The following is a 21,663-nucleotide window of genomic DNA, read 5'->3' on the forward strand; positions in this document are numbered from 1 at the left end:
ATTTTTGTGCCTGCAGTTCTCCTCTCTCTCCTGCTGCACAGGGAACAGGAAGGAAGTGAACAGTTTGTGGTCTGGGGTGCTACAGCAGGAACACCAAATTGTGTGGTGAGCAATCACATGTAAATAGTTTGCCTATCTTTTAACTCTCTTATTAGTGTCTTGTTGCTACTCTTAATATTTTTATTCCATTGCTATTTCTAGGAAATTGCTCTTATTTCAACCTGTGATCTTTAGCTTTTTGTGCCTTCAATTCTCCTCCCCATTTCATCGCAGGAACATCAGAGAGAAAATGAGCAGGCAGCACAAGGTCTGGGCTGTGTCAGTGGGAACATTAGATTGGGGAACACCATTCCAAACCATGTCTCAGGACCTGGAGATGGAGCTGGTCTCCATAATGACTCTCAGCCATTTGAATGAAGGTGACAGCACAGCAGGCACAGTTTCTGCCAGAGGCCATAACAACTGAGAGTGGTGCAGCCACGCTGTTTCATGGGGACAATCAAATGGTCATTTCCTACATTCACCAGAACAGTCAATACAGCAATTACAGAAAGTTTGGTGATAATGTGAGCTTGGCTACCACCAGCAGCCAGACAAGCTTTCAGTCAGTTGTGGTGAGTGCAATTTTCTTCTTTCATATGTCTGCCCTGCACTGTACAAAGAATAAATGCTTCCAGAATTTCTATATCCTGACACCAGCCCAGGATGCTGCCCGTTGACAATGTCCTAAAAGCCCAAGCTGGAGTGAAAATCAAACTTTTGCCTTGCTAGACTTTGGATCTTGAATGGCACCACAGGAGGGATGCTCAGTTAGGTCACGGATTGCCAAGCAGCCTTTCTCCTCCGGGACACACATTCAAGCCTCACTGGAGCTGCTAATGATCAACCACCCCGGCTTCACTGCATTTGCAAGCGTGGTTTTTGTTTCACAGGTTTGCCCTGTGCTGCCTTGCTGCTGGACTGGGTTACTGGGCTGCCTCTGAGCTGCCTGGACAGCCCTCCCACTGTGAATTTTAGCGCCCAAGGCTTGTTGTCCTTCTCAGGAGGAACTTTCTGCTGACCTTGACTCAGCTCAGTGGAGGGGAAATGGATTTAGTGTTGAACAAGGTCCTAATCTCCTGAGATGAAGGGTCTTCCATAAGGGCAGTCTCTGCTCCCTTGCGAAGGACAAGTTATTCAAAACTGCCCCTTGTCCACCCAACAGACGGAAGTACTGAAATTACCCCAGAAGTGTCTTTGGGGCTTTTCAAATATCACATTTGTGGATCATCTATTGCACGACTCTTTCACTGTCCTCACCTTGTTCATCACAGAGTGCATCCCTGCTTTATGTCGGGAGGCCAAGGATGAAATACCATTTAAACAATTTCAGCAGGATCCCAGAAGGGTCCTGGGCAACACACCAAACAGCCAAGAGATAATGAAACCAGTGTTTCTTCAGGCCATTGCTGCCCTGGAGCACTTCTGTGGCACCAGTCAGAGCCAGTCACGGGCTGCCTGCTCCGTGCCACACAGCCAGGAGCAGGAGGAGATGGAGGTGGCACCTGCTCCAAAAGCCAGCTCTGAGCTGTGGTGACACAGAGAACCCCAGGGAGGCAAAGCACCAAAACAGGCTGGGGAGAAGCTGTGGGACACAGACACGTGGCAGTGAAGGGATGCAGAAGACACCCTGACAGCTCCCTGAAAACAGGAAGCATGCCTTGCCAAGCAGAGAGATGTTTCCACCCTGCAGGGATCAGCTCCCAATTGGACACTCTCTGCAAACTGTCTTCTGGACTTGGAGCTACAGAAAGTCTGTTGGGAGAGCCCTAATCAGTCCCCTGATATCCCCGGGATAGAGGTGAAGCTAGAAGTTCTTTCAAAAAAAGAAACTAGAACACAGTAAAGGCAGAAAGTACAGCTGTTTTGTGAGAAAAACAGCAGATTCACCCAAACTCCAGAGTGCACCCATGGAGAAAAGAGAACCTTTCCTTGTCTTCTGAAGCTGCCCTGGAGGACAAAAATCTCTTAATAATTAAATCCGCGTTTGACGCAATTCAAGCAGGGAAATCACAGAGGAATTTGCTATTGAATAAGCAGTTCATTTTTGCAGGGTGATAAACCCGGGCACGGCCCAGGTGGCCTTTGCCATGGCTTGTTTTCATTGCCTCAGCAAAGCAGCACACAGCCGGGGACAGGGCATAGCCCAGCCGGCCACCTGGGAAGTGGCCAGCTCCCAGCCCTTGTTTCCATGGCTCAGAGCTGGCAAAACCTCAGGCTGGACCAGGGCAGGGGGCTCAGGGGCTGCCCAGCCACCTGCAGCCTGGTGCGGGAGGGCAGGGTGGCTGCAGACAGCACGAGGAGCCGAAAATTCCACCAGACGCCCGAAAGGGAGCTTCCAATTTTGCGTTTCCAGCAGCACCAAGAGCTTCCCAGCCTGAACTTCAGGCTTCCCAGCTCCTGCTGAGCTGGTCAGAGCTGAGCCCTGGGACGGGCAGGGTGCAGGCTGGGCAGAGGGCAGAGTCCTGCCGGCGGGTCACTGCGGGGACAGGGGCACTTACACAAGCGGCAGGGCGGTGACGCAGGCACAGCTGGCTTCTGGCCAGGCCTGGATGGCCACCAGGAGCTGGAGCTGCCTGCAGTCCCCCTCCAGCTGCCCAACCAGAGCGCCTGCACTGAGCACACCCCAGGGGAAAGTCCAGCCCGGGGCTTGGCTGCCGGCTCCGTGTGACAGTCCCTCTCCAATTGCACAGTTATCATCTGGAAACCCATGGCTGGCAGGTTTCTTTACTGAGGCACCAAGGCACCATGAAACCAGGGTAACAGAGCGTGAAAAATAAAAGCTGCATTTACTTCCAAAGATGAAAACTGGCATCATTTTACATGACAATTGCAGTGCCCAGCCAAAGGTCCTTGGCATCCCTGTATTGATACCACAGTTCTCCATCACTTTGCTTTTCAACAGGAGCCCAGACAGCAGCAATGAAAGAAAAATGTCAAGAAGACTGTCCTTTCACCTGGACCCTTCCTCTCCATTTGCTCACTGATCTCCGCTTGTGCAAACATCAGCCAGATGCACATGGGATAGCTGAGATCAATTCCTCAAGGAACTTCTCTCTTTGAACCAAGTCACGTGCACCTAAAATTAATAATATCTTTTGTGTATTTTCAGAAGGATTCTATTTTCCATAGAAGGCTAGTAGGGCTCTTGAATCACCCCCAAGGAATGCCAAGCAATCACTGAGTCACACTTTGGAGGTGAATCACCACTGTTCCCAATCTTGGGAACAGAGCCTGTGTGTGTTGAGAACAGCTTCATCAGGGACTTCTTTTTCTTTTACAAACGCCTTTTTTTATTGTCACGCAAGCATGGGCACACTAATTGGCTAAGGAAAGCCAGCACTCAAGAGAGCAGAGAAAAACACATGCAGCACAGCAGGAAGCAGGAAACCTTCTGTCCTCCCTCCTTGGAGATCACAGGAAGAGGTGGTTTGGCCAAAACCCAACTAGAAAAATAAAATTAATAACAAACATACTGCACCACCATTCATTAGTTACTTAAGCACTAAGCTTGCTAGGTGGTGAGCAGCTCCAAGAAATCTGCTGGAACAGGAGATGAGGAGGATGAGCAGCCATCTCCGTGGAAAACCCAAGGTTTTTTCCATGGTGCAGGAGAGCAGAACAAAGCTGAGGATTTGGAGCTCAGAGATGGGCCCAGCTGCCTCATCTCCTGAGCAGGACACAAAGCCAGCAGCTTCCCTGCCACCAAATCTCCAACCTGTCAGCAGCAAAACCCAGGCTACCTATCCCCTTGGCCACTATTGTCAGGGATTTTCTTTGCCCGGCCCTGCCAGAAATGGCAGGGCCATTGGGACAGCTCATGGATTCCTTGGATCCCCAGCCACTCTTCCCTTCCACAAGTATCTGGTCACTGAAAAGGGGAGGAAAAGCTGGTGACAGAGGCTCATGCACAACAAGCATAGAAACAAACTCTCAGTCCCAGGTTTGCCCTTGTGATAGGAGTGCCCAGCCTCGAGAGCAGACAAGCCCAGTCAGGAACCAGGGTTCCCAGTCCTGCACAGCAGTCAAGCCTCTGTCTCTTCTCTACATATTTAAAGTGGAAAGGATATGAATCAGAGCTGAGACATCTACAAGGAATGTTCCACATGCTTGAAAGCAGAGAAATCCAGGCTCCAGCCTTGTCCTTCCCAGGTTCTCCAGCTGCTTCTCCCCCACGCTCCCAGCATTGTCTGCCGAGGCCAGGCTACTTCACTCTGCAGAAAACAAAACTGGAAAAAGTAGTGGGGTACTAATTACCTACCTGTTGTTCAATTATCTTTCTCTGGGTTTTTAGTTTGTTTGAAAGCATTTACATTAGAGCATTTTGCTTAGGGAGGGCTAGATGAGCCTACACACAGCCAGATGTAAGTTTAAGCACCAAGATCTAGGACCCACCTTTGAAAGTGCAGCTGCTCTGTAGATGTTTTTGAAGAGAAAAGCAGCATTGAGACAAAAACATCAGCAGCAGACAACTTGTGAGACGATCACAATCCAGGATATCACAATCTTTCCTTTGATAATCAAAAAGGAAATGAGTAACAAAGACAAACAGATGAAATTACAGATGAGAATAACAGAACTAGCACAAGCCTCCAGGGATGAAACTGGGATGCAATCAGTCAGAGCCAAGAGGGTTCAAACCATCAAAATGGTGCAAGGGATCAAATCCAGCTCTAGAAATGAGGCAGCAAAGTCTGAACAAGGAAGCAAATCAGGTAGAGGATGGGCAGAAAGAAAAGCTACCTCTATCTTCCCAGAAGACTCTAGATATTCTCCCAAGTTGTCGCTGAACCCCTAACAAGCCCTTCCAAAATCTAGGCAAGAAGAGTGGTACCAGGTGACAAAAGACAAACAATGCACCTGCCTTCAAAGGGGAAAGAAAGTTCTTTGCACTATGAAAATTGTCATGAAGAACAACTTGACAATGACAACTGTGGCTGGAATGGAGAGTAACACAAAGAAAGACGAGCAAATTTGTGGTGGGCTGTATGCAGGAGCTGGGGCAAGGAGAGGCTTGAGGAGACAGCAATAAAGAAAGATTTAGAAGACATGATGTGAAAGAAGAATGTTTATTTTTTATAGGGGAAAACAAAGACCAGGCCCATGAAAAACAGTCTGCAAGATTAAAAGACTGGTAGAACAGTGACAGGGATCAAGTAGTGTTGCCCAGGCCAAGATGCACCTCCTGCACCGGGGAAAGCAGGATCAGCTGTATGCTTGGGAAAGATAAGCACCTAGAAAGTCAGAGATCTTATGACATGCCAGGGGAAAAGACAAGTCCCATCTTTCTGATGGCACCTTGCATTTGCTTCCAGCCCTGGAGGCCAATTTAGTCCCTGGAAAGGTCAGAACTGCCTTTCCCCTGTACTCAGAGGCATGCCTACGTTCCTGCCCAAAACCAAAACAGACAAGAGTTTACTGGAAGCTCAGGAAGGTTGTGAAAGCCCCTTCACTTGCAGCTCAGAACGAGGTCACATGTCACACACACAGGCAGCCTGCAGGTAATTCATCCTGAAAGCACAAAGAACAGAGGTAAGATCCTCTCCAAAACCTGACCTCTGCTCAGCAGTGGAACCCAGCCTGTCACGCTGCTGAACAGAGGCAACTCTTCTGAGGTGGCTCTGGAATGATCTTTTCCAATGCTTTCACCATACTTTTTCATCCACTCAGCTCCTGAACTGCCTGGCAGTTGCAGAGTGGGTTACTGGCTCCCTCTGGTTACTGTGACAGGACTGGAAGCATCCTTAGCCTCTCCAGGGCCCCTTTTTCTGGGTGTCCCCCATCCTGTTGAACAGCTGGTGCAGTGGGGGGCTTGAGAGCCACCAAGAGAACACCCCCAGCACCCAAACAAAACCTTCCACCCCGATGATCCTGGAGGCTTTCTCCCACCTAAATGCTTCTACTGCTCTCTCTTGTCTCCAGAGGATGGCTATAACCACCCTAAGCCCAGCAGGCAGCAAACTGGAGAAAAAAAACCTTGACAGCGGGCACTGAACACCAGAATACAGGGAACACAGGGATCAGCTGCTGTGCCCTAATTCCATCTTTCTGTCAAGAGAAAGCCTGAGAAAAAGAGGGATGAGCCAGGGGCGCTGAAGCAGAGCCAGGTGTAATGCCGTGCTGCCAGCCTGTCCTGGTTCCTGCAGCAGCAGCAGCATCTCTCACAGAAGGCATCTGCCTCCCCCGGCCCCCTCGGTAGTTTAGCAAACACATAAAGAATCAAGTATTTCTAGGGGAGGAAAAAAAAAAAGTCCCATTTTCAGCAGGAAGCCCGTTCAGGCTAGCTGCGGGCACTGCCCTAATTCCAGCGCAGGAATTCGGGGCCGCCCTGGGCCCCTGTGGCCTGACACAGGGCGCTGGGGCAAAGAGGCCAGGGGAAGCGGGGGAAACAGCAAACAGGATCACCCACCCCCAGCTCCCAGCTTTGGGGCCCAGACTCCCCTTACCGGGGGCTGTTCCCCGATATTCCCCCCAGCCCAGCGCCTCACAGGCTCCCATAGGGCGGGGTGCCGAGCTGAGGGAGCGCCCCGCTCTCCACGCGGTCCTGGGAACGTGGCGGGCCTGGGCAGGGGGATGCTCGTGTCTGAGGAAGCCATCCCAGTAGAGAACATTATATCCCCAGCGCTGCAGGACCCGCCCGGCTGCGCTGGGAGCCCCGCGGCTGCCGAGCCCCGCTGCTCCCCCAGGGCCGGGCCGAGCCGAGCCGAGCCGAGCCGAGCCGAGCCGAGCAGGGCCGAGCCGGGCCGGGCCGGGCCGGGCGGGGCAGCCCCTGAGCCGTGACGTCTACGGGACCAGGGGGCGCCCCATGCTGACATCACCGGCGGGAAACCTCCCCCGGGCCAGACCACTCCACGGCGGGGTAGGGGAGGCGGGAGCGACCACGGAGCGCGTCCTTCCTACCGCAGCGTCCTCCGCCAGCGACAGCGGGACGGTCGCGCAGCGCGGTCTCGCCGGTCTTTGCGGGCGGGCTCGGTGTGCGGGCGGCGGTGCCGGGAGGGTTTGTTTGTACCTTGTCACTCCCCCCCGCGGGTGAGGGTGGTAGTGCCCGAGGTACGCGCCGCGCGGGGCGCCGCCGCCTGTATAAGCGCGGCCGCGGGGCGGGCACGGGAGCTGCTGCGCTCCTGGTCTCGCCCGATCCTGCCGGTGCCGCTCCGTCCCGCCGGGAGCATGTACCAGAGCTCCGCGCGCTGCCTCTGCTCGGCCCTGCCCGCCCTCTGCTGCGCTCCCGCCGCCTCAGCCTCCCGCCTGCCGCTGCCGCGGCCCCGCTGCCAGCCGCCGCCCCCCGGCCCCGCCGCGCCGCGGGCAGCAGCGGGCGGCCCGCCCGCCCCGGGGACGCCGCCCCGCACAGGTGGGTACGGGCCGAGGAGGGGGCGCAGCCGCCCCGGGAACCGCGCAGGGTCACAGCCGGAGGCTGGTGCCTGGTTGGTGCCGTCGGAGCGGGATCTGGGCTGTGCTGCTCGCGTCAGCGTGTCTCTTGTCCCCTCGCCAGCCTCCTCTCCGGGACTGGACCGGCCCTTGGGGTCTAAGGCAGCGGCCGTGGCGTTCTCCCAGCCGGTGAGAGCGGGCAACATCCCGCGGCACCGCGGCAGGCGCTGCCGGAGAGCCCGCCGGAGCTTCGGGCGTTTCTGGCTCGGTGCCCTCCGTGTGAGGGATGGAGCGCCCTGTGCCCGCACGTAGGCTGGTTGCGGGAGTCAGCCCGGTGTCGCTGCGCTGGCCTGTCCGTGAGCCAGAGCGTCAGTGTCCGTGTGCCGCTGTCAGGAGCCTGCTCTCGGCTCGCTGAGCTGCCCTCTTTAGCTGCACTTGGTGTAGGATGAGCTTGACTCACTCGAGGCTCACTTTTCCCTCAAGGCAGCGTGTGGGAGCAGCCCAGGTTACCCTCTGGCAGGCAGCAGCAGCCATCATGTCCCTATTTGCCTGTACTGTTAAATAATTACAGCCCATTCTTTGTTCCCCACATGAGACCTGGAAAGTGCCCGATGCCCTCGGGTGCCTGTGTGGACCCCACGCACCCCTGAGCTCAGATCCAGCCCTAAGCTGCCTCTCTTGACTCTGGCCGTGGCTCAGAATGCCATCCGGAGCCATTCCTGCTGACAGCTGGGGCAGCATTCACCGTGCTCCTCACTGCTACCGTGGGCAGGGCGATAAGCCCAACTCCTTATCATTGAATGGCTTGGGTTGGAAGAGGCCTTAAAGGTCACCTGGTTCCAGCCTTCCCTCAATGGGCAGGGACACCTCTCACTAGCCCGGGTTGCTGAAAGCTCTGTCCAGGCTGGGCTTGGACACTTCCAGTGATAGAACAGCCACAGCTTCTCTGGGCAATATGTCTGAGGCTGTATGACACATCTGGCATGCAGGAGATCCACTTTGCCCTACTGCCTTCAGCTGGGGCTGGGGTGAAGAGAGTTCCTTCCCTGTTGCTGCTGTTGCAGGAGGAGTGTGGAAGCCAGGTTGGGGCAGGGTGTTTCTGTTGGTCCTGTTGATGCAGGCCAGGATGCCATATGGCAGGATCGAAGCTTCATGGCACTGCAGGGAAGAGGAGCATATGCATCTGAGAGCTGGCAGAATTGAGTTCATGATTAATAAAGCTTTCATGAAGATAAAGGTTTCCAGAGCTTGTGCCAAGTACTGATTCCCTGTATTACTGGAGGCAGGATTTGAGGTTCACTCTTCTTTCTGGTGTTGCCTGTTGAGAACAGGCAGCTTCTGCCTTCCTCTGGTGAGCTCTCATTGCTGTCCCAGACAAGGTTGTACATGTAGAATGATACCTTGGTAGTGTACATTTTGTCACATGGGAATGGCGCCTGTCAGGTTGTTCCTGGAACTGGGGTTCCAAGGAGGGCATTTCTGGCTGCTGCCAGCTCTAGGGCCGTGGAGGCTGATGCAACTCCAGACTGTGGTGTGTGGAGTCATTAACCTAGCAGGGAAAGCTTTGTGGTGAACAGGGTAGGACTTCTGCCTGAGAGTGGTGCGGGGAGGTATGACCTGAAAGGAAGGGAAATGGGAATGTTGTTCACCTTACTCAAAAGGTCAGGGTCCGACACCCTTCTGCAGCCCTTATCTCTGAAATAAAGTATCTGATGGCTCATTGCCCGAGATCCTCGAAGTTCCTCTCTTCTGTGCTGGATGGAGTAAGAAGCCTGCCAACTTTACACCCTGTTCTAACAGTTAACTGTCCCTTTGAATTCTTCCCTTACCCTTACTGTGCTGAGGTGCCACCCTTGCTGAGGAGAAGGAACTTTTTGATTTAAGCACCTTGCACAGTAATTGCTGAGTTGGTATTCTCTGTTATATAACACCAAGAGAATCACTTTCATGTTCACTATTCACTGCTACAATGCAAGCTCAGAAGCCTGCTTCCTTCTCAGGGAGGAAAAAGAGCTTCAGTCTTCTCTTGAGGGCCCAGAGATGATTGTGTGAAAGAGGGTCTAGACTGTAAATTAAACACATTCAGTCCTGGCATAGGTGGCTTGAAAGTTCTTGGCTGAAGCAGGGGGCTCCTTGGGAAGATTCCAGCTTGAGATGACTGCTTATCTGCACAAGTCTGCCTGTGCCCCCACCAGCACCACAGTGTCACAGTACTGGCAGCACACATTGTCCCAGCAAGTTCACTTCACTTGCACTGTGACATTGCAGAGTGGTGACCTTGTGCTTGTATTGTGGCTGGACTGCTGTGGACACGGTTCAGCATTGCAGAAATAACAAAAAATGGATCCTGTGTTTGGAGTTTTCAGGTTCGGGTTGTTGGTCTGGCCCCTGTTCTGCAGAACACCTCAGTCTGTGTTGTCAGGATTCCAGCACTTTGGGTACAAAGAACTTGTGCAGATAAGCAGTCATCTTAAGCTGGAATCTTCTCTGCTTCAGCCAAGAACTTTTAAGCCACCTATGCCAGGACTGAAAGTGCTTAATTTACAGTCTAGACCTCTTGCACACAATCATCTCTGGGCCCTCAAAAGAAGACTGAAGGTCTTTTTCCTTCCTGAGTCATGACTGACTTTAAAAGCTGTCAGATCAGCTCTGGGCCACAGTACAGGCTGGGCTATGCTTTACAGCCCATAAAGAGCTGGATACACCACAATCCCAGGGATGATGAGATTTAGACAATGCTCTGGCTTTGTTTGCAGCTTGGCAGGTGGAGGCTGAGCTTAGCCTTGATCCTGCTGTAACAGCTGTAAGCTGCTCAGGGCTTTGCCAGCAGGCCTGTGACTCCAGCTGTGTTGCACCTACCTTCAGCATCATCCTTCTGACTCAGGTCAAAGCCACAAGCAGCCTAAGAGCTTGCTAATGGCTTCTTGGAGGGTTATTATTATTCCTTTGGAGAGCCCCACATGAGCCATGCTCCTCATCCATGGCACGGCAGGATGCAGGATGCATGTCTGATGCAGCAGAAAGCACTGTGCTTATCTCCACTTGCAGCACTCAGCCGGGGCTTGTACCTGTCCTAAAAATAGGTGAGTGGCTCCCTGTGGAGCATCTATTAAAAGCTCTACTGATTTCTTTGGGTTTCTGCATGGCGGCCTGGCAGCCCTGCTTGTGTGTAATCTGCACCCTTCTGTATCCAGCACAGAGCACGCTTTCATCCCTGCTCCCACTCCCCTCACAGCTGTGGCAGGATCCTGCTCAGGGATTTTGTGTTTTCCCTCACTATTAAGGGCACTTCTACTACTTCAGCAGTACTTGGCTTCTTGAGAAGAAGTAAATTTCTCTGTAAACTGAGAAAGGCTGCAGAAACAGAAACACTACACATAGCTGCTGTGGAAAGATGTGTGTGTGAGCTCAGAATCGCATCTCAGTTTGAGGAACTCCTATTCCTTTTTAACTAAAAGGACAGAGATGAGGAGAAACGTCCTATATGTAATCTAAATTCCCATTTCACAACTTTCTTGGAACTGTTCCATGGGCTTACACATACAAAACACACATTAAAGCAAGTAGTTTTTAGTATCTTTTAAAAGAATCCATTTTCCTAAGTACAAGGATGTGGGGCTTATACTGGAGAGTCTTTCTTTTCCTCCTGAGTATGTTTATTGAACTGTAAGGGTGTCCATCTTACTACCTGCCCCTCTAGCCTGTCATTACTGTATGTCTGTCACCAGATCTTAAAATTGGTGGTGCTGTAGTTCAGTCTGAGCATGCAGGTGTGTTGGGTAGCATGCCAAGTCTTCTGCAAGATGTGATCACAAGATGACAATTTCATCCTCTTCCTTTTTAAGTAACTCAAATGTACAAATAAACCTACTTAAAAACCACTGTGGGGCAACAGCAGTGCAACGCTGAAGTTCTTTTGCTCAAGATTCCCTTTGCAAAAGGCATTCAGAGTAAATAAGTAAGTTGAGACAACAACAGAACTCAGTCAGCATTGCCTCTTATGCAAGTTGCTGTGGTGCAAGCACTGCCCTTCCTGCCTTTGCGTTTGAAGGAGCAAAGCCCTCCCTCCCTGAGACGGGGCTGGAGAGCTCTTGCACACACAGTGTAGCAATACCACAAAATGTGCACAGGGACAAAACAGAGCAGGGACACACGTGCATCCCCATCCCGTGGCAGCTGTGAGCCCATGTGGGATGGGGAGCCCTCCTTGCAGGAGACATGGGGCTGGGTGAGGGCCAGCTGCGTTAGCAGGGAGAGCTGGAGACAGCAGCTCGTGTGGGTGAGGTGGCCACAGGAACAGGAGGTGGCTGGGCCCAGGGAGGGCCGAAAACTGCTGAGCTGGGGCACAGCACAAGAGAGTGAGGAGACAAAGGGAGAAAGGAGGGGGGGGGAATGAACATAGGGATGTGGAGCTGGGAGGCACCACCTTCTCCACTCCATATCCTGAGGCCTCAGCCAGCAGAAGCATCTGGCTGCTTCATGGTCATGACAGCATTACTGCTTTGGGGATAAATGACACTGATCAGAGATTCCTGTTAAATACCAACCTGAGGGTCAGTCAGGTTAACTGGAGTCTGCAGCCTGGAGGCATCCCTTATGGACACAGGGCGCCAGGCCATACAGAGTGCCCTCTCCATCAGAAGCAAATGCTGCGCACGAAATAATGAGCAGGCGGCATTTGTCCACCTGCTGGGCTCTCTCCTCTGTGAACAGGGAAAAAGTGTGCTCTACTGTGTTTTCTACAATATATGCAGAGTTAATCTTAGCCCTGCTATTCTGGTTGAAAGAATTCTTTGTTGCCTTAGAAGACAGCAGCATGATGTCTTAGAGCAGGCTGTTTGCAGGCTGCAGCCCCTGATGACAGGCAGAACATGAGGCTGCACAGGACTAACCCTCTTCTGCATCCTTCTTGTTTTGCCTCAGACTCAGGAATGGGCTCCTGCACAACCACCAATGGCTGGCACTGCAGAGAGGTACCCAGGTGATGAGGAGAGCTGTGGTGGACCATCTCTAACGAGAGTTTTTCCCTTGCAGTGTGTTCCATGGGAAACAGCACCAGCCGGCTCTACAGCGTGCTCGCCAAGACGCTGACCAGTGGCGCCGTGTCCCAGCACCAGGACTGCCTGGAGCAGCTGGACTCAGCACAGCTGGATCCCATAGACCCCAAGGATTTGCTGGAGGAATGTCAGATCGTTCTGCAGAAGCGACCACCCCGGTTCCAGAGGAACTTTGTGAACCTGAAGAAAAACACCGGCAGTAACCACCGCCCCATCCGGGTCATGCAGTGGAACATCCTCGCCCAAGGTAGGAGATGCTTGTGAGCTCAAGGTGTGAGCTCGAGATCAAATGCAGCCATGAAAACCCTGGCAGAGCAAAGGGAGAGAGGAGTGAACTCCTCTACATGAGACACAACTGACTGAGGGCCAGGGGGGAGTATTTTGAGCTCTTGAAATAGTGGCTTTCCTTCTGTCCCACAGGAAAGGAAAAAAAAGGTCTCTCCTTGCAACTCTGATGCCAAAGATAGCCCCAAATCCTGTCTTAACTGAACAGTGTATTCTAAAAGCTGTGACCCATCGGTTTTAGATGGTTGTTAACCCCAGAGAAAACCGATCTTTTTCCTAAGTTTTATTTGTGACGTTTCTCTTCAGTTTCTGATTACCTTATTGGTGAGCTGTCCATAAATTCAGAGCTGCTACGGGAATTCTTAATGCTTAAAAATAATTTTAACTGCTGGTTTTGAATCAAGGCTGTAAGTTGACGACTGCAGCAGCCTCATCTTAAAATCTTTTGGGTGTGGGAAATTTCCCTCATAGGGACTGCCTTAACCTTCTGCAGTCTCTTTTAACCCACTTCATTTTATTTTGGCTTATGCTGCAGCAGCCACACGTGGGAGTACTTGCCCTTGCGTAGTGGGCAGAGGGGGGGAAAGTCTTAATCTATCTTTTATCTGTAAAAGGAACTTAATTTTTTTGAGCGGCTCCAGTGACTTGAGATGGGGTTCTCACACCTACTGGCAAATCTGGTACCCTTAGAGTCACCAGCATCTAAACTGATAAAACCTGGACGATGACAGGCTGTTTCAGCTATCATTAACTTTTGGGTTTTTTGTTTACCCTCCCTGCTAATTCCAGCTCTCGGGGAAGGCAAAGACAACTTTGTCCAGTGCCCCATGGAAGCTCTGAAGTGGGAGGAGAGGAAGTGCCTCATACTGGAGGAAATCCTTGCGTACAAGCCCGACATCTTGTGCCTTCAGGAAGTCGACCACTACTTCGACACCTTTGAGCCGCTCCTCAGCCGCCTGGGCTACCAGTGCACGTTCTTCCCGAAGCCGTGGTCGCCGTGCCTGGACGTGGAGCACAACAACGGCCCGGACGGCTGCGCCATATTCTTCCTCAAGGAGCGCTTCGAGCTCGTCAGCAGCGCCAACATCCGCCTCACCGCCATGAAGCTGAAGACCAACCAGGTGGCCATCGCTCAGACGCTCAAGTGCCACGAGACCGGCCGGCTCTTCTGCATCGCCGTCACCCACCTGAAGGCCCGCACGGGCTGGGAGAGGTTCCGCTCTGCTCAGGGCTGTGACCTCCTCCAGAACCTCAAGAACATCACCCAGGGAGCAAAGATCCCTCTGATTGTCTGCGGGGACTTCAATGCGGAGCCAACCGAGGAGGTCTACAGGGAGTTCTCCAACTCCAGCCTCAATCTGAACAGTGCGTACAAGCTGCTGAGCCCCGATGGACAGACGGAGCCCCCCTACACCACCTGGAAGATCCGGCCCTCTGGAGAGTGCCGGCACACGCTGGATTACATCTGGTACTCCCAGCATGCCTTGAATGTGAACTCAGCCCTGGGCTTGCTGACTGAAGAGCAAATTGGGCCCAACAGGCTGCCCTCATTCAATTACCCTTCCGATCACCTGTCCCTTGTGTGTGACTTTAGTTTCAATCAGGACCCTGACAGACTGCTGTAATGTCCCGGAATGCCAGCTGCTATTGCAGTGTCTGAACTCTCCAGTCTTTTATTTTAGAGAAAACCTTTGAAGCTAGATGCTGTTGAAAGATGAGGAAATACTGTTGACTAACCATTATTTCAGGCACTTGTTTGGAGTTACACTTGCTGTTCAGCCCTCATTAATGTGCAGCCTTCGAGGGAGGAAGAAGGAAGCCAGTGTTCTCATCATACTCTTCTTGCCGCTTCAGGGTTGGAAAACTAGAAGGCAAATGGCTTTATTCTTTCACTAAGCCCCCTGTTTTAAGGATTTAATCCTCTAATGAATGTGGAGGCCTTAGTATTTAAATCAAAACATCTTGCCCTGACAGCATGCTGATTTTATTTATTTCATATTAAGCTTCTGCAAGTACCAAAGGGAGTGAGGTTCAACTACCCAGTGAGATTACCTTAAATCTTTTTCTGTTGCAATACGAAGGAAGTTTAATGCAGTTTAGACAAAAAACTAAGCTCATAATAGTGTGGTCTTGTAATTTTTCCATGACTTGAGATGACAAATTCATGACAAGTGTGAGGAAGGACCCCTCCAGTAAGAGCAGGTGAGGAAAGAGAGGCTGACTATGACCTAGAGTAATGCCCTCACTTTTCTAGAGCAATGTGCATGTATCTGTCACACACATACAGCCTCTAGGCTGTCCAGTGACTGTACCTTCATCTCTTCTGTGCTTCCCTCTGGAGGACACAACTAAGCAGGGACTATTTCTTCCTCTGAGTATTACTTTTCTAAATGGTTTAAATTTGTAGTCTTGTCAATCTTGCTGTTTCAGTAAAAGGCCAGTCTTAATATTGAAAGATTTTCTTCTATTTATCTTCAGAATCTAAAGCTACACTGGAACCTGTTATAAGATCAAATTTATTTATTGAGAGAAGTTGGTGATCCTGCATCTGATTGGAAAGCATGGAGTGACAGTGTTTAGGAGCCTCTTCCTGTGACCCAGAGAAACTCTGGCAAAGCATCTGGGCTACAGCAGAGGTGTGTTAGTGCAGTAACTCCTGTGATGCTCACTGCTGACATAGGAATTGCATATATGGGTTGTAAACATGCCATTATGCCAGAAAATAGCATAGAGAGGGGGGAAGAGGGACAACAGTTGGAGTTGTACTGACACTTAGATAGTTGAGGAAGACATGGCAGGGCAAATAAAGCAGTATTTCCATGTGAAGTAGGGTGCATAGTAACTCTTAAATGTTCCAGCTGTTTGTTAATAAAACTCTTTGGAAAAAAGTAATGTCTTGGCTGCTGTCTTTCTCACTTTGCTGTCTCAAGTTCCTGTTCCCAGGGAGGTGACCTGTCTCAACTAGTTTGAGCTTCAAGTTGGTGCTGATGCTTCCTCTTCCAAAGCTCTTTTTTCCCACCCCAACCCTGGTCTCAGAGTGGCATGGCTGCTTTGCCTTCACAGCACACACTCTTTGTCCAGCTTGGAATGTCCAAATTTCACAAGTCTGAAAGGAAGGGAGTTATTCTTAGCTGTTAAGCTGCTCACTCTTCTAGTTAGAGAGGAAACCTACACTGTATTACTGTAAATATTCCCCTCTCCATAAGTGTTTGTTAGTTAACATCTGTAGTCATCTGCAGCTAAACACTTCTAAAATCAACATCACAATAAGACCTATAAGATGGAACGTTGAGTAGGTCAAATCCTTGCTCATCTACCACGAAAAAGCCACACCAGAAGCTGGAGCTTCCATCCAGACTCCTTTTGGCAGTTTCATTTCTCTGGAAGAAACTATACTTGTGGTAGAAAGCCCTGACTTGAGAGCAAATATCAGGTCTGTATTTAAAAACAAACTACACCATAATCAAAAAACCCCACCACTCCCACCGAACATGAAATCACTCCATGATTTCATTTCACTTTTGTACAAGTAGCTTCATTTTCCTCAGGCCAGCCAAAGTGTCCATCAGTGTGGGCCCCTTTCCCACTTCCAGAGCATAGAGCCACAGACCCAATTATGGGAGGCTTTTTACCAGCAGGAGCTGAACTATCCCAGCTGCAGAATTCCCACTGTCACTCTCACAGTGGAGTATATGGCATCTATGATTCTTAAGACATTTTGATTTATACCCTTGTTTGCATCCCATGCTTAATTCTCCTAAACAAGAAATCAAACTGGTGAGAAAGAGCATGATTTGTATGGTACTGCCATCACTGCAGAACCTCTGATGAAGTGGAAAGGGCTGGGATTCTTCCATCCTGGACACGTTACAGTAGATGTTCAGTGCTTCAACTCCTTAAAGGGTAATTTTGAAGGCAAGGGGGGGTGGAATAACTGAAAAGGCTGGAGACTCTTCCCATCTCAATGCAATACTGTCCTCTCAGAAAATCCCTGCTACAGTGCAATGTTGAACCCTCTCTGCTGCATTTTAATGAAAAGGTAGATAGGCTGCAGAAATTAACTGCTAAGTTCCCAGGCAGCTTCACCCTTTTATTCCAGTACATGCCATAATTTATTTGGCAGACTCTTTTGGGAAAAATTAAATGGATTATTGCTTTTGCTTTGTTTTATGCAGTGAGAGACAAGCCTGCAGCACTGAAATACTTTTGCCAGCTATAAATATCAGTACACTAAATATTTTTCAGAAGAAGCAGAAAGGATTTTTTTTTCCTGTGTAGCAGTATGACTCTTAACAATAAAAAATATCTTCCAAGCTCTCCTTGTGAATGTATGCCTTATAAGCACACCAAGGCTAAAAAAAGGCTCCACAGATCCCTTGCTTTCATCTTGAATAAAGGCTGCCTTAGCTTTAGCAGTGACACTTTTCCCTCACTCTCAAGCAAGCTGCAGGAAGAAATGACCCACTTGTTTAATTTGTGAGAAGCAGAAGCTGCTGCAAGCTTATTAAAACACTATCTCTCCTGGAGAACAATTAGATCCCAAATACATAGTGTCATTTGGATCTTCCTAATAAGCTTAACACCTGCTATTTGAACTGTCTCTACAAGGCAGAATTGCACTTGGCTTGTTCTGGCAGTAGCAATCTTCACATGTAGCTGAGATCCCTGCTGCACACGTGCTGAGTACCCGCTTGAGGCTTCAAGCGCCTCTCCATTTTCTCCTCAACTTCTGACTGCCCCTGGCTCACTCATCCCTGATCACCTCAGACGGAACTCCCCAAAGCCCTAAAGTTGATGAAATCAATTAGCAGAGGATCCCAAGTTCAGCCTTCCTTTCAGCACACTCTACCCAGAGTTGTGCCAAGGCCCAGGCCCCTTCACTGGGAAAGATATGCAAGAGAGAGCTAACAAAACCAGTTGTCTCTAGAATGGGATTCTCCTCTCAACTTTTCTCATTTTTGATACTCAGACATTTATTCTGAGTTACAAATTACAGCTGAGGTATTTTTCCCTTCTGGATTACACATCACTCTTTTAATTCTATAACTTAAAATAGTGGGTTTGAAAAATAAAAATAGTTCTTATCTGCAGAATCAGTGGTACCAAGTCTGTGTGTGTCTCAATGCCTTCTGTATAAAGCATACTCACTTCACACAAGTTTCATTCTACCCACACATCTACGAGTTTCTGCTTGCCAAGGATGAGTTAAGCCTGGCCCCTACATGAACCACCAGATTCAGATGTAAAAGGGAATCCTGCTTTCACCCATGTACCAAACAACAGGTTTTTCAATGGGATTTCAAAAGCCTGGGAGTACAGATAGATACTAAACTAACCACTTCAATATTCTAGTGTTCCTTTCATCTGTTTCAAATGTCACAAACCCGACCAAGGCTCCCTCATCCTGAGGCCACGTCCTCCAACACCACCAGCAAAAACATCCCTATTGACAGCATCAGGGTAAGCCCCCTCTCCATTTCAGTTACAGCACATCCTCACAGACTGAGATTCTCACAGCACTGCATGAACTCCAGTGTGCCACTCGCTGGTGGCCAGGGGAGAGAGCCAAAGGATCATCACTGGCTCCGTGGCAACACGCAGCACTGGCAGTGTCTCCGAGCTGCCTACCCCACCAGCAGGGGAGCTGGGTGCCTTCATTCCTCCAGTTTTTGCCATTACATAATGAAGTCTTGGCATTACAAGAAGGTCATCAGCTGGAGATCCTTATCTAATTCCAGGAAGACAGTTTGTCCCCATTTGACTTCCACTGTATCTAAATTAGGTGTTGGAAAGGTCTTAATTACAAATACTCGACATAGATACTTCATGCTCTGAGATACAATCAAGTAACAGCCATCTAGAATTGGGTTTCTTAAGAGACTGGACTTGCAACAGAAACTTTAAAAACGCTGGTTTCTCTCATCTTTTAGCTCAGATCTGTACCACCACCTGCCTCTCTTTACACTGCTCCATTTCCCTTTACTCAGAACATTAGTGCCTCAGACTGTCAGATTAATCGAGTGATTGCCCAGCTTCCCCTACTTCCCTTTCCTACCTTTCTTAGGAAAAAAGTCATCTTCTCTCTCCATGTCCTTGTGTGAAGGGCTCTTAGTTCTCTACCCCATGCCAGAAACACAGTTCATGTATAAGAACTTTTGATTCTCTGGATTGCTGCCTTACACTCACTTTTTTATTGGCTTCAGCTTCATTTTGCTCCTCAACTCCACTTCCCTGCTGAAGAGAATGAAAAGTAATTGTTTTTCCAGAAGCCTTTCATAGTCCCCCCCAGTGCTGGCCTGGCTGTGTGGAGATATTTCCACTTTTCTTACCAGTTGAAGGGAAGAATGGGCCTTGCTGCTTGGACTCCACAAGTAACCTGCTTCTCAGCATGTAAAGTATTTAATTCTGGTGTCTCTCAGCATTACAGAAGGCCTCAGCTCCAGACAGCTGTTAAAATTGCTCTGACAGCTGTTAAAATTGCTCCTCCAGGCATGAAGTATCTAGATGATGATTCAGACTTCAATTAAATTTCAAGATTACCGAAGTTCCTGCCCTGAAGACTTTTCAAGGCATATCACTAGGAACTGGGGGTCCATTGGCTACCTGACTACTCAGGTACTCATGTGCTGTGACTACCATGACTACCCACAGCCTGATGTGCCAGTGTGGTGCCCCTGAAATTAGGGTAAGCTACACTTCAAGCCGTGCAGATGGACTGGAAATACAGATCCACCATCAGGTGTAGCTGGAGGAGCAGTTGGGTAGCTCACAGAGCCCATGTGTATGACCACCATACTGAAAACATCGAGGAACTGGACCCCTGCCAGAAGTTACCTCACCAGCTACTGCAAGCTCCACAGGTATTTACACAAATGAGTGAGAGAGCTGGTCAGCCCTTTGAAGCAGGGAGGAGTCCCAAAATTTCACACTGTATCATCTATATTAGGATGAATGCCTGGAAGATTTCAAGTAAGAAAAAAGGTTAACAGGTTAGCAGAAAGGAAGAAGGAAAAAACAAACAGCACACCAAACACCATTAAATTTTCTTTCTGTATTTCATTAAAACCTACTTGAATACACTTTGAAACAAGAGTACAACAAAATAGAATATACTTCAAATGTTGAATATACAAACTATTATAGTTCGTTCTGAACACTGGTACTTCCCTCTTAACTTCAACTAAAAAAAATTTACAGGTTTAGAACTACCTGACAAAAGCTCATGCTGGGCGTGACCTTTGAAGTGAGAGTAGAGCTGAAACTGAAATGTATGCACAGATGTCAAGGCTAAGTGAGAGAAACAGGCATGGTACAGCAGAAGGCAGAAAACCTGCTGCTACTTTGTCCACGATTAAGAAATTTAGACAGACTTTTAACTACCATACAAAATATGTTACATGTTATTCTATAACAATACTGTGCTAGGTACAAGGTTTTTAAAAAATTTGTTTTAATAAAAAAGCTTTACACAAACAAGCCATTAGCTTATTTCAAGAAAGATAACTGAAAATCAGTCTAAGGCTTTCAATTTGAATCTGCTTAAGCTGTATGATACAAAAATCCCTCCAGGCCTCTGTCTTCTTTTAGAAGCTCTTTAATCTCCTTTATTTCACTTCCTACAACACCTAGTAGCATAGTTTTTCACATAGCACCAGTTGAGTACTGTGGGCACACAGTAGTAATTGCTGGTATGCACATAAAATGCATCAAATTTGCCATTTGTGTAACAATGAGACTTTCCTCTCCCCCTGAAAACTAAAAACCAAGGTAAACCTCTCACACAGCTCTCTCTTAGTGTTTCAGGTCTTAGTGTAGCTTGGTAACCGGTAGCGTAGTGAAATTGTTTGGTCCCTTTTCAGTCCCTCTCTCTTTCATTCTCCATAGGTTCAGCTGTTTCCCAACTGGAAGAGGCAGTTTGTAATCAGCGTATCAGCGTGCTTTAAGTCCCACTGAAACACGGGAAAATAATTTTTTTTCCAGTAAGTCTTCAACATATGCATGTTTATTAACATTCCACAACTCTCCTTTATGACTTGGTGGGGCATCCACATCCCTCCCCCAATCACGTCAGTATATTCAAAACCGTATCAGTCAGAAGTCCGTGCTGGAAGAAACCTATTCTTCATTTTTCACACGTGATGATTCCTTCTGTTTTCATTGTTACAGGAAGGGCAATGGCTGAGGGTGTACTAACTACTACTACATGGGTTACAGTCTTGCTTCCATCCACTGGCTTCTCCTCCTTTACCAGCTGCAGTGTTTTCACTTCACATTCCTGTTTCAAAGCGGCCGTGTCTGATTTAACTTCTGGGCCTTTGAGAAGGGCACTGATCACCCTGGGCGGAGTCTGGCCCGAGGCCTGCTGAGCAGGAACTGACAGTCTCATTACGGGTGTCCCATGAGCTATGGACACCGGGGTCAGTGCTCTAACAGCCAGCGGGGCTCCCACAATGTTGATACTCCCTGACCCCGACAGGCTCGTTTTTGTTTGCAGCTGACACTGCGTGAGTTGCGTGGCAGGGATCGTGATGATTTTGGTGGGCTGCATTGTGATTTTGTCTCCATTTTCAGCAGAGGTTGGCATCACAGTAGGGATTGTCTGGATTACTACCTTTGGGGTTGTTGCTGTGGTTGGACTCGTGTTGGTTATTAACGGTGACCCTGCATTTACTGACTGCACTGCCACAGTGGAGATTTTCTGTCCCAGAGAGGTCATGACAACGGGCACTTGCATTGCCACTCGAACAGTCCTACAAGATAAACGTGTGTGTTTAGGCCAAAACACAGGGCACCATCACAGATGACAACAAGGACAAGCAGTTCCAAGAGAGACAGGTTTTTAACTGGTTCTTAAAAAAAACCAAACCTAACCGTATCAAAAAAATGAAAAAGCCAAACCAGCAAACAAAGAGCCCAA

General features: G+C 49.3%; 2 protein-coding genes across 7 annotated transcripts in view; one reads left to right on the forward strand and one right to left on the reverse strand.

The window, feature by feature from the left end:
- Positions 1-7,206: 7,206 nt before the first annotated feature.
- NOCT (nocturnin) lies at positions 7,207-14,701 on the forward strand. The gene is made up of 3 exons (XM_054295483.1): positions 7,207-7,387; positions 12,439-12,708; positions 13,536-14,701. Exons 1-3 carry the CDS (start codon positions 7,207-7,209, stop codon positions 14,369-14,371), a joined length of 1,287 nt encoding a protein of 428 aa, XP_054151458.1. The 3' UTR covers positions 14,372-14,701.
- Positions 14,702-19,782: 5,081 nt separating this feature from the next.
- Positions 19,783-21,663, reverse strand: part of ELF2 (E74 like ETS transcription factor 2) — a 28,470-nt gene continuing 26,589 nt past the window's right edge. For all 6 annotated transcript variants that reach the window (XM_054295583.1, XM_054295588.1, XM_054295585.1 and 3 more), the window contains one exon: positions 19,783-21,496. In XM_054295583.1, coding sequence (XP_054151558.1) covers positions 20,869-21,496 — 628 coding nt within the window. In that variant the 3' untranslated portion in view covers positions 19,783-20,868. The remainder of the gene's footprint in view (positions 21,497-21,663) is intronic.

The sequence above is a fragment of the Melozone crissalis genome, unplaced genomic scaffold (assembly GCF_028551555.1).
Source record: "Melozone crissalis strain CALT ecotype California unplaced genomic scaffold, PUWL_Pcris_2 ptg000006l_1, whole genome shotgun sequence".
In the NCBI taxonomy this organism is placed as follows: Eukaryota; Metazoa; Chordata; class Aves; order Passeriformes; family Passerellidae; genus Melozone; species Melozone crissalis.

What these genes read in the sequence shown, in the direction of transcription:
- NOCT (XM_054295483.1), top strand. Translation starts at nt 7,207, where the DNA reads ATGTACCAGAGCTCCGCGCGCTGCCTCTGCTCGGCCCTGCCCGCCCTC. An exon ending in GGGGACGCCGCCCCGCACAG is followed by an intron (nt 7,388 to 12,438) that starts GTGGGTACGGGC and finishes TTTCCCTTGCAG; the next exon opens with TGTGTTCCATGGGAAACAGC. An exon ending in GTGGAACATCCTCGCCCAAG is followed by an intron (nt 12,709 to 13,535) that starts GTAGGAGATGCT and finishes TGCTAATTCCAG; the next exon opens with CTCTCGGGGAAGGCAAAGAC.